This window comes from Eleginops maclovinus, chromosome 5 (genome assembly GCF_036324505.1).
Source record: "Eleginops maclovinus isolate JMC-PN-2008 ecotype Puerto Natales chromosome 5, JC_Emac_rtc_rv5, whole genome shotgun sequence".
Classification (NCBI taxonomy): Eukaryota; Metazoa; Chordata; class Actinopteri; order Perciformes; family Eleginopidae; genus Eleginops; species Eleginops maclovinus.
In genome coordinates this window covers 21,200,187-21,215,909 of record NC_086353.1, presented here as the reverse complement: position 1 = coordinate 21,215,909, position 15,723 = coordinate 21,200,187, and the positions used below count along the sequence as shown (strand labels likewise).

At 38.9% G+C, this 15,723-nt stretch overlaps 1 protein-coding gene across 1 annotated transcript in view; it reads right to left on the bottom strand.

The window, feature by feature from the left end:
• dnah6 (dynein, axonemal, heavy chain 6) overlaps positions 1-15,723 on the bottom strand; it is a 98,451-nt gene that overhangs the window by 60,212 nt on the left and 22,516 nt on the right. The window contains 13 exon segments of the mRNA XM_063883443.1: positions 851-973; positions 2,024-2,245; positions 2,917-3,129; positions 3,995-4,121; positions 4,312-4,419; positions 6,824-6,972; positions 7,062-7,229; positions 8,288-8,425; positions 12,005-12,166; positions 13,237-13,392; positions 14,198-14,323; positions 14,715-14,825; positions 15,134-15,298. Coding sequence (XP_063739513.1) covers positions 851-973; positions 2,024-2,245; positions 2,917-3,129; positions 3,995-4,121; positions 4,312-4,419; positions 6,824-6,972; positions 7,062-7,229; positions 8,288-8,425; positions 12,005-12,166; positions 13,237-13,392; positions 14,198-14,323; positions 14,715-14,825; positions 15,134-15,298 — 1,968 coding nt within the window.

The following is a 15,723-nucleotide window of genomic DNA, read 5'->3' as shown; positions in this document are numbered from 1 at the left end:
CAACGCTAATAGCCAAAATGGCTTACAATGCATTCGATCGGGTCAGTGGCCAGAACGCTTCCAAAACGGCATTTTATAACCACTAACATTGCTCGAAATAGCACCAAACCTCTGCAGTAGCATGACTAGGGTCCCTACACATAAAACGGAGCAGCAACAACGTAATTTGCAAACCCAAAGTTTATTAAAAGTAACTGTTTTACAAGACTCACTCACCAACTGCCCCCCATACCAGCTCCTCTGCAAGGAAAGTCCGCACAAGTCGATTATCGAATGCACCGGAGTTCAGTTCAAGGAGGAATGTTTTGGAATGTATAATTCCATGGAAATTCATATCTAGTGAGTGTTGACACGGAAATGAAAGGAGTTGCCTGTAACTTACATGCAACTTCTTTCATTGGAATTACACATTCCAGACATCCGTAAAATAGAGTATCTTATTATCAGCTTAATGAACTACCCAGTACGAACACTTTAAGCTGAATCCTGAGTTCATTTCTCACATCACAATAGTGTCATTACTAAGCAGATACTAGCCGTGACTTTGTGGATTGGAGGCGTAAGGATAACTCATGCTCTATAGGCCAAGGTCTGCGTGTCCTTTTTGTATTTACAGTCAGGGCTTTTTGGGCTTCATGCTGAGCCCCAGATCAAGGGCAAGTGGCAAATGATTTCATATGTAACCTCTGTTATTTGATTTTTTATGTCATTTTTCTTTCTGAAAGACAACCATCTGGAGACTCGTGTAATTTACGCCCAGGTTTAGAACCTCTACTCAAATACAATGAGCAGACTTTTAGCCACTTTGAAAATATTTTTTTTCAATTTTTAATATCTGGGAATGTCCAACCTTGGCTTCTAGACCGCTGATCCACGTCTGGACATAAGGCATCCACTTGAGTTCATTCGAGTCGATATACACCATCCCACAGCGACTGACGGTGGCTGGAGATGCTACAGCCAAGTCCTGAACCTGAAAAACACAGTCATTTTGAGACAATTACTATCTTTTAGAATAAACTATGCTTAAATATATTCAAACCTTGAGCCTCATATATATCTTTTCAAATGTATTCACAGAACAGAGACAGGCATGGCAGTCTGCCAATAGCCGATAAGACACAAGACATAGTGCCTTTGGTAGGGGAGGTCAAGGAGAAAGAAAGTCAGAGACAGCGTTGATACAATGTTTCGCTGATGTTGTTTTGACGAAAATTCCATCGAAAACTGAGATAGAGAAGCTTACTACAGGACTTGTGCAGGACAAGAGAATGGTCCGGTTTGAGAATTGATTGTGGCGGAGCGAGGAGACATACAGGTGTCCTGGTTTTTGTCAATCCTCCTCAATCAAGCTTCAATTAAACCTTCAGTGTCTGACACAGGTTCCTGCTTCATCACTTCGTTTCCAGTTCATGCTCAGAAAAGAATTTCAATCACGGAAATTAAATAAAATGACATCAGAGCCAAGGGTGTCAATTCGCCTGTCGAAAAATGGTCATAAGAGCTCAGATTTTAAAAATAATATATATTCATTTTTAAATGGTCTTCAACATGTAATAGAAGGAAAGGGAATGGGTGTAGATGACTGTGGCAGGTCTGCAAAAAATTCCCAACATTCCATAAAAAAGGTCTGTTGATAATCCACAAATATTGTTATTTGCACACATATTACATTTACAGAGAGAGACAGAACATTTGGATTTGTCAAACTTACTTATTGATGCTTTTTTGATTCATGAATCAGTATTTTTAGAAATAGAAATGTGCTTTTTATTTACTTAAATGTCATTGTCTGCTGTCTTATTGCACAAATCAACATCTTGAAACATTATCAATATTTAGTTAACCTAGTATCTTGGTGCAAGCTATTTAGCAGAACATTGTTTTTACAAAAATATGCTTCAAAAAAGAGACCTGGACAAAATCAGCAGGTTCAAAAAGAGGTGCTAGAGCGTCCCCCGTAGTAATGACACCACAAACTCCTCTAGGGCCCAAAACAGAGTGCATGAAACTCAGATCTTACCTCGAACAGCATGTGTATGGACGGGGTGAGTTTGATTCGCTCGCTGTTGGCCATACAGAGCATCTTGTTGTCATCCAGCACCGTGTTCATGTTCTCGATCCAAAGGGCGTCCACCGGCCCATCACAGATCACCCACTTGTGGTCGTCGGTGGTGTCGTTTACCGCATGGCGGACACTCAGCGCCATCAGTCCGTCACGCCACTCCAGGGTTAACGTGTTCACCTGAGAAATGGAGGAAATAATGAACGTGTAAGAAGAGAAACCAGAGGAGAATAGGAATATACTTCATTTTTACCGTGGGACATTGGGATTTTGTAGCAGATGCTCGATTTTAGAATAATTAACAATTATTAAAATAAAAAATAAAGACACTAATAACACGAACATGAATTAAAATAGAAAAGAATATTTCATGGACATGGGTAGTTAAACTGAGAATTTAAAACCAAAAATGTTGAACAATTTAATATAGTAAAATGATTATACAAACATACAAATGTTTTTAAAATCTATTAAAGATTTTTTAAAATGATTTAAAGATAGTTATACATAAGATTAAATAAATACTGTGTATTAATATAAACTCAAGCTAAAATCAAATGTTCAATAAAAGATAAAAATAATAATAAAATAAAAAAGATGTATATAAAGTTAAGAAGTTTAATAAAAAAATGTGCAATTTTAAGATATAATTAAATACAATAAAATATTTCTATCAACATAAGGCATATAAAAAAAATGCACAGTGTAAGGCAAAAATGAAGATGTCATGACTTCCTGTGGTGACTCTTGGTGGAATGAGACTTGGCCCTAAGCTACTCCTGTTCTGAGCAGTGTGTCGTGGAGTGGTTTGGAAACAGGAAGCTGTCGTGTATTTGATTCTCCTGTCCTACCTCTCCGTAGAGCTCTCCCATGGTGACAGATTTGGGGTTGAGGATGTAGGTCTTGACGTGCTGATAGAAAGGGTTTTTAGCCTTGTGCTCCGTGCCCTGGAGGGTCTCCAGCGTGTCGGCCAGGATTCTGTACACCGTGGTCTTACCTCCACCTGTAGGCCCCACCAGCATGACGCCATGACGCACTAACATGGTCTCATACAGCTGGATCACCTGGTGGAATGAGAAGAAGTAGAAAGGAGGACATATTTCGAGAATGGACTGAGTGTAGAGAACAGAATAAATGCATCCAAACCGCCAACACATTAAAGTGGAACACACATGAAGCATCTGAATGATACTTTAAAATTCTTGTTGTTTGATATTTTGGGCGAACCAAACCGTAAATCTGTTAATGGTAAATAGAAAACCCCTTCCACAGATGCAAAATAAAAGAACTGTGAACTCCCCAAAACATTTAAATATGTTAAACAGATATGCACTTCAAATAAATTCAACAAATGATAAAAAAAAACAACTGTGAATATTTACTATTTTTGAAAAGCATTTGTGAATATCTTCCTTGAATTTCATCTTGCTATCAGGCATTTAAAAATGCATTTGTGGATCTCGATTCTACGTGTATGGACTCACATTTCACACAGAGCTTTGGGACATATTTTCCACTGGCATGAAAGGAAATGTAGTTGTACCACTCTACCATGTTTTGTTTGTTTGATTCCCTATTCTATTATGTAAATGTGACAATCGTTATAATCTAGCATAAACTTTTTGTATACATTTCGGTTTAATTATTACTTTGGTTGCTACTTAACCATGTACTATTTATAGTTCCTTTCAGATGAGTTCTGGTCACAACAGACTTTTTAATCTGTTCACAAAATAAGGATTGAGACAAATCTATCTCCATTCAAATCCAAGTCTTATTATTATAAACCAATGTTAAATCTTAACTGGATTATTACATGTACATTTTAAATCTAATTCTAAAAGTAGAAATTGTAAGGGAAATTAGCCAAATCAATATGTCATTTGGAAATAAAATAAATGAAGACACATTACTTCCCCCCCTTTGTACCTTCTTGGTCATGCCAGCCAGCGGCTGAAGGTTTCGCTTTACCAGAGACTCCAGGATGGTGGTCTGTAGCACTCCGTAGTCATGATCAGGAATACTCACACCGGGGAACAGGTCAGATAGGATACCACTGGGAAGGAGGGGGGGTGGAATACATAAATGCATACTGTACACACACACAATATAATAAAACATGTTGTGTTACTACAGAAACAAACAAAACACAGATTTGTCTCATTAACACGCATCTTAAGTGTGATCTATTATGATGTACTTCTGTTATTTTAGGTGTGTGTGCACCATGAAGACGTTGTGCTTACCCAAACAGCACAGCATCATCAGTGAGGAACTTTGGCAGGTTGGAGTCCCTCAGGGCTCTGATGAGGACCACATCCTCACTGAGGTGGGGGTTTTCTCTCTTTAAAGACCTAAAAACACACACATTATTAAAATTAAATACATACATTTCATGTTAGCGTTGGTACAGTAAACATCCAGCATTTTCAGGGTAATTGTCAGAGTCATTGACCGGATATAACACAGCTTATCTGAATACTCTGCTCTGATTGGTTGATTCAGAGGTCTTTTCTTTTCCAATAGAAGACTGCTGCTGAGGATACTATGCTACAGTATGCTTTGCTAAGAAGCTGCGATCAAGGAACTATGTGCAGTCAATCCGCAGAAAGAAGTATTCATTTACTTCCACCAGAAAACACAGTGGAATACTTTTGGGATTTTCTCTTTGTAATATTTTTGGAGAGCACAAAACTTTGGATTTGTGGTCAAACTGTTATTTCTCATTATGATCCACACATTATTGCTTACTTCACAAATATTGGATGCTATTTTTACTTAATCCTCTTTAGGTCATTAGTTTTTTAAGTCCTATTTCCATTTTCACACTACGATTTGGTCAACCTACAACCCAATCTTCTCTCTGTTGTTCACTCCCAACTATCGATCAGCTAGTTTTTTTAATTAAAATTGCTTTAACATATCAAAGAGAATCTGTTAAAAAGAAAAATCCAGTAATCCTTCTCATTTGACTTCATAAATGTCACCACAGGCAAAGATGTTGGTGCATTACGTTCCAATAAATATCAATAGTATGGGGAAATTGATGTCATAATGGGCAGATTAGTCAGTGGAAAATAGTTCCATTACAAATGTTGCAAATGGAGATATAATAAAGATAATAAGCAGCCCATGTAAGTTGATAATTTTATATTGCACAGCCTGAACCTGAAGGCTCTGCTGGATTATAAAAACAGAATGAAAAAAACATTAGAGTGGGAGATAATGAGCGTGTGCTTAGCCTGAAACACGCAGCTGAGGAGTCATTTGTCGGCAGAGACCGACAATGAATCACAAGTTAATTACTGTTCCCCGAGCTTCGGCTAATAACCGACCGGAAAAACGCAGGACTTTCACTGCAAAAACATGCATTAAACTCGGGTTAAACCGGGGTTCTCTGTACAACTTCCAGACTTCAGATTCAGGTGCTACTTGTGGAGAGCAAATGTGAGATGGATTTGCAGCCGTGCGAACATTTCCACAGTGCTGTGTGTTCATCGGAGTCACAATGAGTTGTTTTACTCTTATCAGCAGCGGAAAATCAATTAACTCCTTTTTTTTCTTTCCAAGGAAATCCATTTAAATGTATTTATGCACCCACGCACACTAGGAGCAACAGTTTCTGCCATCTGCTTATTGTGCTTTTGTCTGCCTACCCTTGTATTTCATCTCTTCACAAGTTTTACCCTTCATCCGTCTGATGTAGGATTGTCACAAGCAACGACAGGGAAGAAGTACTTTACTTTTATCAAGTGTTGTGACAGCAAGAAAGAAAAGGATCGACTCTGTGAAATATATACTTTTAGTGGCTCTGGCTTTGAACTGAAGGGTCGCCGCTTCACGTCCCTATCGGACCAAATAAATACGGTGTGTGGACTGGTAGCTGGAGAGGTGCCAGTTCACCTCCTGGGCCTTGCCGAGGTGCCTTTGAGCAAGCCACCGAACCCCCAACTGCGAGATTGGCAGCGCTCCAGATGCATGTCCATGTGTGCACCTACCTGTGTACTGCGTGGTTAATGTACTGTATGTATGTAACAACTGATTTATTTTTCTATATAAAGGTTCATCTTCCTCGGTTCTTCTTCATTACTTGTATATGTTTGCCTACCTTCATAACGCTGCTACTTATATGTTCTACCTTTGATGTGTACTGCTAACGTATGCTTTCCTCTCTATTTACAATGTCAGTGTACTCTTGTAGTTTGTGTCTTATCTCCAGTGTCCTCTTTGCTGAATCAAAGTGCCAGTCTTTCACAATAAAACAAAAACATCCTGCTACCAATGACTTAAGTTTGATAATATTAGCAGATTACGATGCTAAAACAGCACTAAATAATCTTCATTTCTGTAAAACAAATACATGCTATTGGTCTCAGCTGCTGCCCGTCTGCATTTAGGTCAGTTTTACTTGTGATGATGCAAGTAAATACACAAATATTAGTTTGACATGTTAGATAACTGATCTATAACCTGTGCAGAATTGAATCTTTTGAGGCGTTTGGTATGATTAAAATTGAAGCTAAATATATGAAGGTTCAGTACAAAGCATGATCTTCAAGCTCACTGATGATCACTGCCTCTGCAACAAACTACTAATGACATCTGTGCTGCTCATACATATCAGCTCATTCTGATGTATGTATTTATGCACATGTGAGCGTCACGGTAACAATGGTCCTTCTGGGACATGCCTGAAAGGTGAAAGTTTCTGTACGAATGCACAGACGTGTTATTGTGTATGCATGAGTGTGCCCTGACCCCGCCATGACCAGGACAGACTTGACGGCTCTCATGCCGAAGTCGTAGTGGTCCTGCTGTGACAGCTGCTCGGAGCACAGCTTGTACATCTGGGTCATTTTCCTCGCCAGGGTCTTACTGGACTCGAATCCCTCGGAGTACAGAATCACCTGCAGCGAGCGGAGAAACAAAGGAGTGAGAGAAAAATCGAAAGAGAAAATAAACAAGTTTAATAACTCAAGGCACACACAGAGTTTACCTCAGCGATCAGGGCGTAGTTGGGCACCATCATGGCGATAGGTCTGAAGAGAGCTTTGAGGTTGTCAGGGAGCTCCGTTCTCCCGGCGTAACCCGGGTTCATGGTGATGAACGCGGCACACGTCATCACCAGTTTGATCTCCCGGCCCTCGAAAAGAAACCTGGACAGCTGTGTTGAACAGTGGAGGGAAATTATTATTTTTTTAGTGACCTCCATAATAAGTAAACAATCGAGGAATGTCTGATTGCCTGTGGCAGCAGGTTATGGACCTGATTACAATCTAATTTATGTAATCTGTGCTGGCTCCGAATCTGATGGTCTCCATGGGAATAAACAGTGATAGTTAGACTAGATCACCAAATGCTGTTCAGTTGGACTTGTAGCATATAGTGTGTTGAAGGAATGAGGACTAAATGTGTTAACATTTTACCATTTCTGGTTCCCTCAGCTTGAAGTCAACATTTTTTTTGAAAATATTTGGTTAGATGCCTAAAATAAGATGTGTGGTTCGTACAAGCCTAAGGCATTAGTCAAAAAATACCCCACTTGTGAATATGTGAAGAAGCTATGTCATAAAGTTGTGGTTGCAATCAAGTGACTTAAGGAGACAACTAAAATTCATCAGGGCGACTGATAGCCAATCTTAGCTTAGCGCGGTTGATGTGATGTAGCGAGGCGCTTTAACTATTGATTTGCTAGTATTACCTCAAATCAGTCGGAGGCTAAGCCCTCACAAGATGTGCTGATATGATGGTTAGTTAGCTAGCAACATTATTGTTTGCAGTAGGAAATATTTACAGACTACTCAATTAACCCTTGAAAGGTAACGATGGCTACTTTGCGACACCAATATAGTGGGTCGTTTAATAAATACTGAAATAACACATGTATAACTTTTATTTTTTGAAGTAAAGTGTTAACCGGTGCAACCCAAATACCGTCTGGCTGTGTGTTCTTATGAAATGTATTGTGATTTATCTCTGTAAAATCAAACTAAAATGCATGGTTAGAGTCACAGCTATAACATATAATGCACAAGATTTACATTTCTGAAATACAAGATAAAAAAACCATTTTGTGACAAAACAGAAAATATTTACATTGGTGCCGTAGAATAAAGCTACTAACTATATTTGAAGACTTGAATCAAAGGATAGTGGAGCAGTGTTCCTTATTCTTCTTTTGAACATTGCAATAGTGGTGTGTGTTTTTCTGTTTAGTTGTACCTTCTCAGCTTTGGCGTTCCGTATAGTTATCAGCTGCTGAGCGATGACAGACAACACCTCAATATCGATCCGGTTGAATTCATCAAAACAGCACCAAGCCCCGGACTGAGCAAGCCCGCTGAAGAAGCGCCCCATCATCTGGAGGACAGAGGTGACAACACAAGAGAAAAGGATTTGCTAGTTAGATAATGAAAGGTTTATGTTCTCATTTCAACTTCTATTTTTTAACCCTCTGGGGTCGACCCTGGTGCCACAGCCAGAAAAAGGTTTTATGCACTCTCGCAGGAATATCTCTGCAACAGAGCTCAGGTTTCACGATATAGCCCAGCACCACACCTTCATCCTACATGTTGCCGCTTGTTTAGCAATATTGTAAACAAATATTGATTTTGGTGCTTTAAAATATTTTCTTTTTCCCCATAGTCACCAAGACTTGAAAGAACTATTTTCTGATGTAGGATGTATGTGGGATTTGAACCCATTTCTGAGTGTTAACATTAATATTTGTACATCCATGTGACATCCATGTAGCCTACATATGCTGATAGCTTAGCTTGTTATGTATAAAAACATGTATATTACTTGATTATACAGCACAGGGGTCATGTTGTAATACAATGTTTACCAAAAAAGATGAAGAACAAACAAACAAACAAATGAAGAAAGGGCTTAGACCTCAGAGGATTTTGGGCCACCAGTGCCTTTATTCCAGTGACAGAGTTTAAAGCGTTAGTTGAAATGGTCCCAGGCTAGATCCGTACCCAGGTCCTCTGCGCAGGGACCATATGGGCTGCCAGCACCAGCATCTGAGGCCACACTGCTGTCTGAATATTACTTTCATTGTCAATTGTCTTTTTTAAGAGATATGATTAAAGCTTTTCAATGTTTTATCTGAGAAATACAAAAAATATGTTTGCATGTGCAGGAGACAGGTAGTGTTACCGTATGGACCGAATATAACACAGGTTTTTTTTCCTAGAAAAAAAATCCTAAAAAGAGGGGTCGTCTTATATTCGGAGTCTAGACTTTTCAATGTGATTACACAGTCACAACAACAGATCGCGCCAAACGAGTGTTCCCCCAAGGGAGACACCATCTCAAAGGTCTCCTGTTATGCTATATTTGAACAATATATTGTAGGGCAATATCATACAAAACATGTCTGTGAAGTGTTTTGCTCAAATTACCAAACAGATCACCCATTGTAGCATGCCTCATCCCCCTCTATTTCAGCCCTGTTCCTGAAGTGCTGATTCTGTGACTGTCGCTTTAAATTTGAGCTAAGCTGAAGCTGGCCACACCCCTTTGGAGCGTCATGCAGCTCTCTTTCTGAAGAGAGACGTTTCTAACAGAAACTCAGCTAAACGCTGCCGTGATTAAACCCCATATTATGTTCAAATCACATCAAGCATTATTTCTGAAACACTTCCCAGTGTTTACCACTAGAACAGAGACATTATATGTGTTATATATACAACAACTCTCAGTCCCTCCTGCAGACATCCTGCTGAATACACAGGCACACAGAGGTGCTGCGGAGGGGATTCAGCTCGCTGACTGTATATGGGGGACGATAGGTTGGGACGTTGCCAGGAGATCAATGTAAAGCCAGCCCCCATTTCGGTTATGACGTCATATCGGCAGCAAATCTGGATCAGCTCGTTTGATCTCCCATTTTTAGAGATGTGGGTAAGGAGGAAAAGAGAGAGGTTTGTATTTTCTGACACTTTGTGAGTCTCCTTACACACCGGGGACACATATTTATGTATAAAAGACATCAACAAGTGCATTTTGCATAATAGGGGACCTTTAAAGTAACAGTACACAGCAACAGGTGCCTGGACAGATAGAGATGGAGAGACACAGTGACCAACTCGAACAAAGTGGCTCAAAAGTAGGGCAAGTTAATAAACAAGAGAGGTAAAGTTACGATCCCAATTTTAAGATAATGGTTGATCTACGAAGCAGAGTCATCAAACAACTGTCCAGAAGCAAAGCAATAGGGTGTACTGAGTGTAACGTTAGAAGATGGTGAGCCCAAAAAAGACTGCCATAACAATGTCAGAGAGTCCAACCAGACAATGTGAGTGACAATAGTGGGAGTGGGAGCGAGAACCCAGCGAAGCAGAAGACGTCAGTGATTTGACCAATAGACTGATGTTCTGAAATGTTGCACTGTTCTAGTTTTGTTTTTGTTTGCCAAGTTTGGCAAACTTGAACACAATGCGTGATATGTGTTATCATTATTTAAAATATAATTATTTTCTTTATAAAAACAAGGTGTGGTCTTCAAAAAGGTATTTTTCCAAAATCAGTCTTGAAAAAGAGGGGTCATCTTATATTTGGATCAAAACGGTCGTACATTTCATGCTTGTGTTCTGTTACTTTCGCCGATCCAATGGGTAAACTAATGAATTCATTAAAACACTGAGTCTAAAGTTATATGTCACGGACAGCCAAATGAAATGTAACAGTTTAATGTTGCTGAGCCACAGTGGAGCAGAGCTGAAAAATACATGAAACAGAGAGTGTAAATCAAAGCCCTGTCCAACTGTAGTACACGCTAACGCTAATGCTAACTATAGCAGACTTTTCCAGCTCCAACTTCACTGCAAGCAAAACCACTGTTTAATATCACATCCAAACGATCAGTGTCTCAAGGTTAAAGCCCCAATTTCATGTTTTGGGGTTTATAAAAAAGTGATTTATTCTTGTGCATAATTGAAGGGAATTACACACAGATGAAATATCAGCACCGCGGCTCTTTGACTGTTGGAAACATGTTTTTTAAAAAGGGTTACCTTAGATGAAGATAAACATAGTCTGAAGCTTTATACAGATTTATAAAAATGTGTTTTTTATCTTTTCTGTTATTCATCTTTTGTCTGTTAATATGTGCGATGCCTTGGAAACATGCTGCTGTATCAGAACAATTTCCGAACTTGGGATCAATAAAGTCATTTTTACCTTAATGTAGTCCTAAAACAAAACCTACTAAAATAATGTACCTGAAAGTAATTGCTGTTTTTTGTTGTTTCTTTCGATTTTGATTAGGCCTTTATTTACATTGGACCACAGAATGTTCAAACAGCAGTTGACACTGGCACTTGACTGCTATTGCAACACTGCTATCTAGTGGTATGTCTCATGAGGTACAGGGAGAATGAGAGTTACTTCATTAGGCAGTGGTGAAAAGTAACGTTAGTTTACATTCTCAAATACTTGACTTAAATTGACTTTGAATATTCTGCTTTTTTCATTCTTTTTATTTATTGTCGTCACATTTTCAGATTAAATATTTGAAGAATAGGAACAGTAAAATAATTGTATTATCATTGCAATAAGACTGTTTTTATCCCCAGGGAGGAATTCCAAATCTTCCAAGCTTTGTATAAAGAACAATATCAATTACACAATATTTAAAAATATATTAAAGTTCAATACACATACATTTGTCCACAATACCATAGTAGAGTGCTAAATAATAATATATAGTATCATAATATATATACATTTTTTAATTGGCTGTTTTACAATATCAGCATTCAACTTGCACTTTATTCACGTTTTGATGCTTTCACTTTTGTACTTTTACAAAGTAAAGCCTATAAGGTATGAGTTTTATATGTAACTCTTACACTGTGATATTACTAATCCTCATCCCCTGCACATATAAATAAGGGATGGAAAAAAAGGACACAGTTAGTCGTGGCTGACCTTGTAGTCGAGTCCGTCAGAGCAGTTGAAGACCACACACTGAATAGCCAGAGCTTTAGCCAGGTCCTTGGTGGTCTCTGTTTTGCCCGTCCCTGCTGGCCCCGCTGGAGCTCCTCCCAGGTCCAGCTGTAGGGCTCCCATCAGACACAGATAGCAACGGTCCTATCGAAGAAACAGTGACAAACACAAGAGGATAAAGATATGTATATATATATATATATTTAGCTCAAGCTACTGCAGCACAATCTTTGTTCTTATATTTGTTGTATACATAACATTTGTAGGAGGGCCAAACAATAGTTAATGGGTATTTTGACTCGGTTACACTGCAAGAAAATCAGTGTTTCTGGACCAGAGTTGGGTTGGCTCCAAAAGGGGACCCCAGGCTCTCCTCTGGGCCTGGAAACGTCTTTCATGGGGTCCTTTCTTGAACCATTCTTAGTCAGGACCCTCGACCCTACCAGGAACACAAGGCTCCAAAAAACTTTGGCCCCAGGGTCCTATGGACACAAACCTCTCCACCCTGATAAGTGGAAGGTCCCCAGAGACATCTAAAAACATACGCAACACTCATAAGCAGTGCAAATATACATCTTTACTCCATGCCCTAACTGCCCACTTATCATTGTATGTGTTAACCTTTGAATGAATATATGTTTAAATATGTAGAAAGGCCACTTATTGACTTCTGGTGATTGGCCTTAACGCCCACTGAAAAGATTAAACTGTAAATGTAAGATGTACTTTTTTCTCAAGTCTATATTAAGATGTCAATGTCAGAACAGGCAGAATGTATAATATTATAAAATGTGTGTTTTGGTCCACGCTATATAGTGGTTTGGTAGCTTGGTGGGTTTACAGGGGGGAATTACGACCCCGCCCACTTTCCAGCTAAAATAATGCATAAAGGCGAAGTGAAAAATAATAGTTTCATGTCTTAAAGCTGCGGAGTCGTATATTGCACCTCAAACCACAAATAAATCCAGAGTTAAGAAATCACAGTTTCACTGTAAGCCTGCTGCCTGCCGCTCGTCCACTGGCAGACTGACGGCACCTCGTTCCCCTATTTATTCTGAGCTCTGTAAAAAATGTATGCCGTCTGACCGTCTTTTTGACAAGTTTCATATTTTTGGAGTAACTATACAGTTTTTGAAGAAAATAAATATTGTTTTGTTAACAGGTTTAGACAAAGCCCTGCTGAAGGTCTGCTTGTGTATTAATGTGTCACTTACAGTGAGTGGTGTGATGACCAGCCTAGGACAGGCTCCCAGGTATTCATAGCCATAGATGTAAGTGGACAGAGCCATTTTGGCAACACAGGTGTCCTGGTCCAGGTCCCAGTAGTAGCGTAGCTGTCGCTGCCACTCAAAATTAGACTGGGAGTCCACCTGAAGAAGAAGTATGGAGGTACTTCAATGTGGCAAGTTAGAAAAGCTATTTCTCATCATATGGACATCTCCAGTCATGTCCTGTACCCGTTATAGAGTGGTGAAGGAGTGAGTCCTAAACCCAGGAATGCATTTTAGCACTTCTGGTTCCCTGTCTCGAAGTCAATGTTCTTTTTGAATGAGTTTTTGTTTCTGAAGTAAGATCTGTGGTTAACTGAAGATTTTTCACATATTGTTCTACAAGATGTTACATGAGTTATGACTCCAGTCGTGAGTGTCTGAAGCTTTCATATTTGTATTTTGTGCCTGACATGTTCACCTGCTTTAATTTGTTGTTTGTTTGTGTTTGTTTACGCTAAAAACAAGTGCGCATTAAGTTCAGTGATTGTGAAAATGTAATTTAGTTTGTCAATAGCCTAATGTTAGGTATGTAACTGTTTGTAAAGTACAGGATGTAGGGATGTATGCCTCAACTACAAAACAAGTGGTGTTAATATGTAAACATTATCCTACTTTCAGCTTCTTAACCATTTAAAAAACTCAGCTCCCTAGTTGTTTTATTTGATTTAAGTTTTTATTAAATATGTTTCTTACATAACTTTTTAACTCTGATACATAATGCAATTCTGATAAATAATCTAAGACTAAAGTTGTACATTTACAGGTAAACAACATTGATGTTATCTGAGATAAACAAATAAAAAACGTTCACATATATTTACTATAAAAATGTACCAAGCCACAGACACACCATATCTGCTGCTTGATGACTGCCTGTGTGTGCACTAACGCAGCTCTATTGTACCTTCTGCTCGATGAGGTCTGTGACAATATCCCTGGCGTGGACGTCGGTGGTGATGAGGGCAGTGATGATGTTACGGTGTAAAGCGGGCAGCTCTCCTCGTACCAACGCTGCCAGGGCATTCAGCCTCTGGAATACACACAAACACAATCACAAAACCATGATCACGATCAGGTTTTAAGAGTAAAAGGAAAAACACAAGTTATGGAGAAAGTACTCAGATTTAAGTAGCAATACTAAATGTTAAAAAGCTGTGTTAAGTATTTGTCATATTTTGATATATTTAACTGTACTCAGCTTCTTACATATTTATATTTTGTGTAAACATTGTTTTTATTTTTCATTTGTAACAGTATTTCTTCATCCTGTGTCTTCTTATGCAATGTTAATACCAAAGCAAATTCCTCGGATGTGAAAACCTACTTCCTAATAAAAAAACAATTCTGATTGTCAATTGTTCGTTTTTTCAAATCAATTGTTTTCATTGTAGTGAAAAGTGAGTGTAATAAGTCTGTATTACATCAATGTTAGTGAGTTCAAATTCCTGCAGGGCAGCAAAGTGGTCGTGGTCTCCCTCCAGGCAGGCGTCCATGTCCCTGCACCACATCAACTGGGAGATGGTTAGCACCACCTGATGGGCACACGCACACGCACACCACACAAATCACTATACACTAATATGAAATCACATGATAATTGGCCCCAAAAATCTATTGAAAAAGCAGGATTCTAAATGGAAAGCCATTATAAAATATCTGACTCTGTGCTGTGACAGGTGTGTAACAATGCATTAGGGTTTTATTTGGTTTAAATATTTTGTGTCAATACTCGTAACAAAAAAACTCAAACCAGTGCCAGAATGTAAGTCCTAATGCATTAAAGCAAATTGATCAAACATTTTTGCATTTATAATGTTTTTGGGATGTATAATGTTTGTACCTGCGATGCGTGTCCAGCCACCACCCACTCCTCTCTGGACTTCACCTGGTAGTCAGCGATGGCGGCCTTGCTGAGGCGGCGCAGTGAGGTGAACATGGCCTCCTCCACCTTACAGAGCCAGTCTTCCACGTTACCCTGCGCCTTCAGACCTTTAGTCAGAGGCACCTATACTCACACACAGGAGGACAGGAGCAGTTACATATTAAATGTATATATTGCTATATTTCTAAAGTTAATTATAGTTATCTTAAAATATTTTTTTATCAGAGCTCCGATTTTTCTTTTATTTGTATGTATATGTATGCACCATAATGCCATAATTCCTCTGATGTGTTAGCCTACTTGGCAATAAACCTGTTTCTGATTCAGATTCTGAATATTGAAAAAAGAACACTCGACAGCTGTGTTCGCTGCACATTATCATGCTTGTTATGCGGCCACATACTAACTAAACAAACAAATTGAAATTATTTTATTAATTTGAAAAGGATCAAATTGCTTCCACGAAAAATAAACTGTGTTCCACAGCGCACCAACGGCTGAACTGCGGCAACAAAAAATGTTTTTATAGAGTTAGCTTGGTTCCTTGT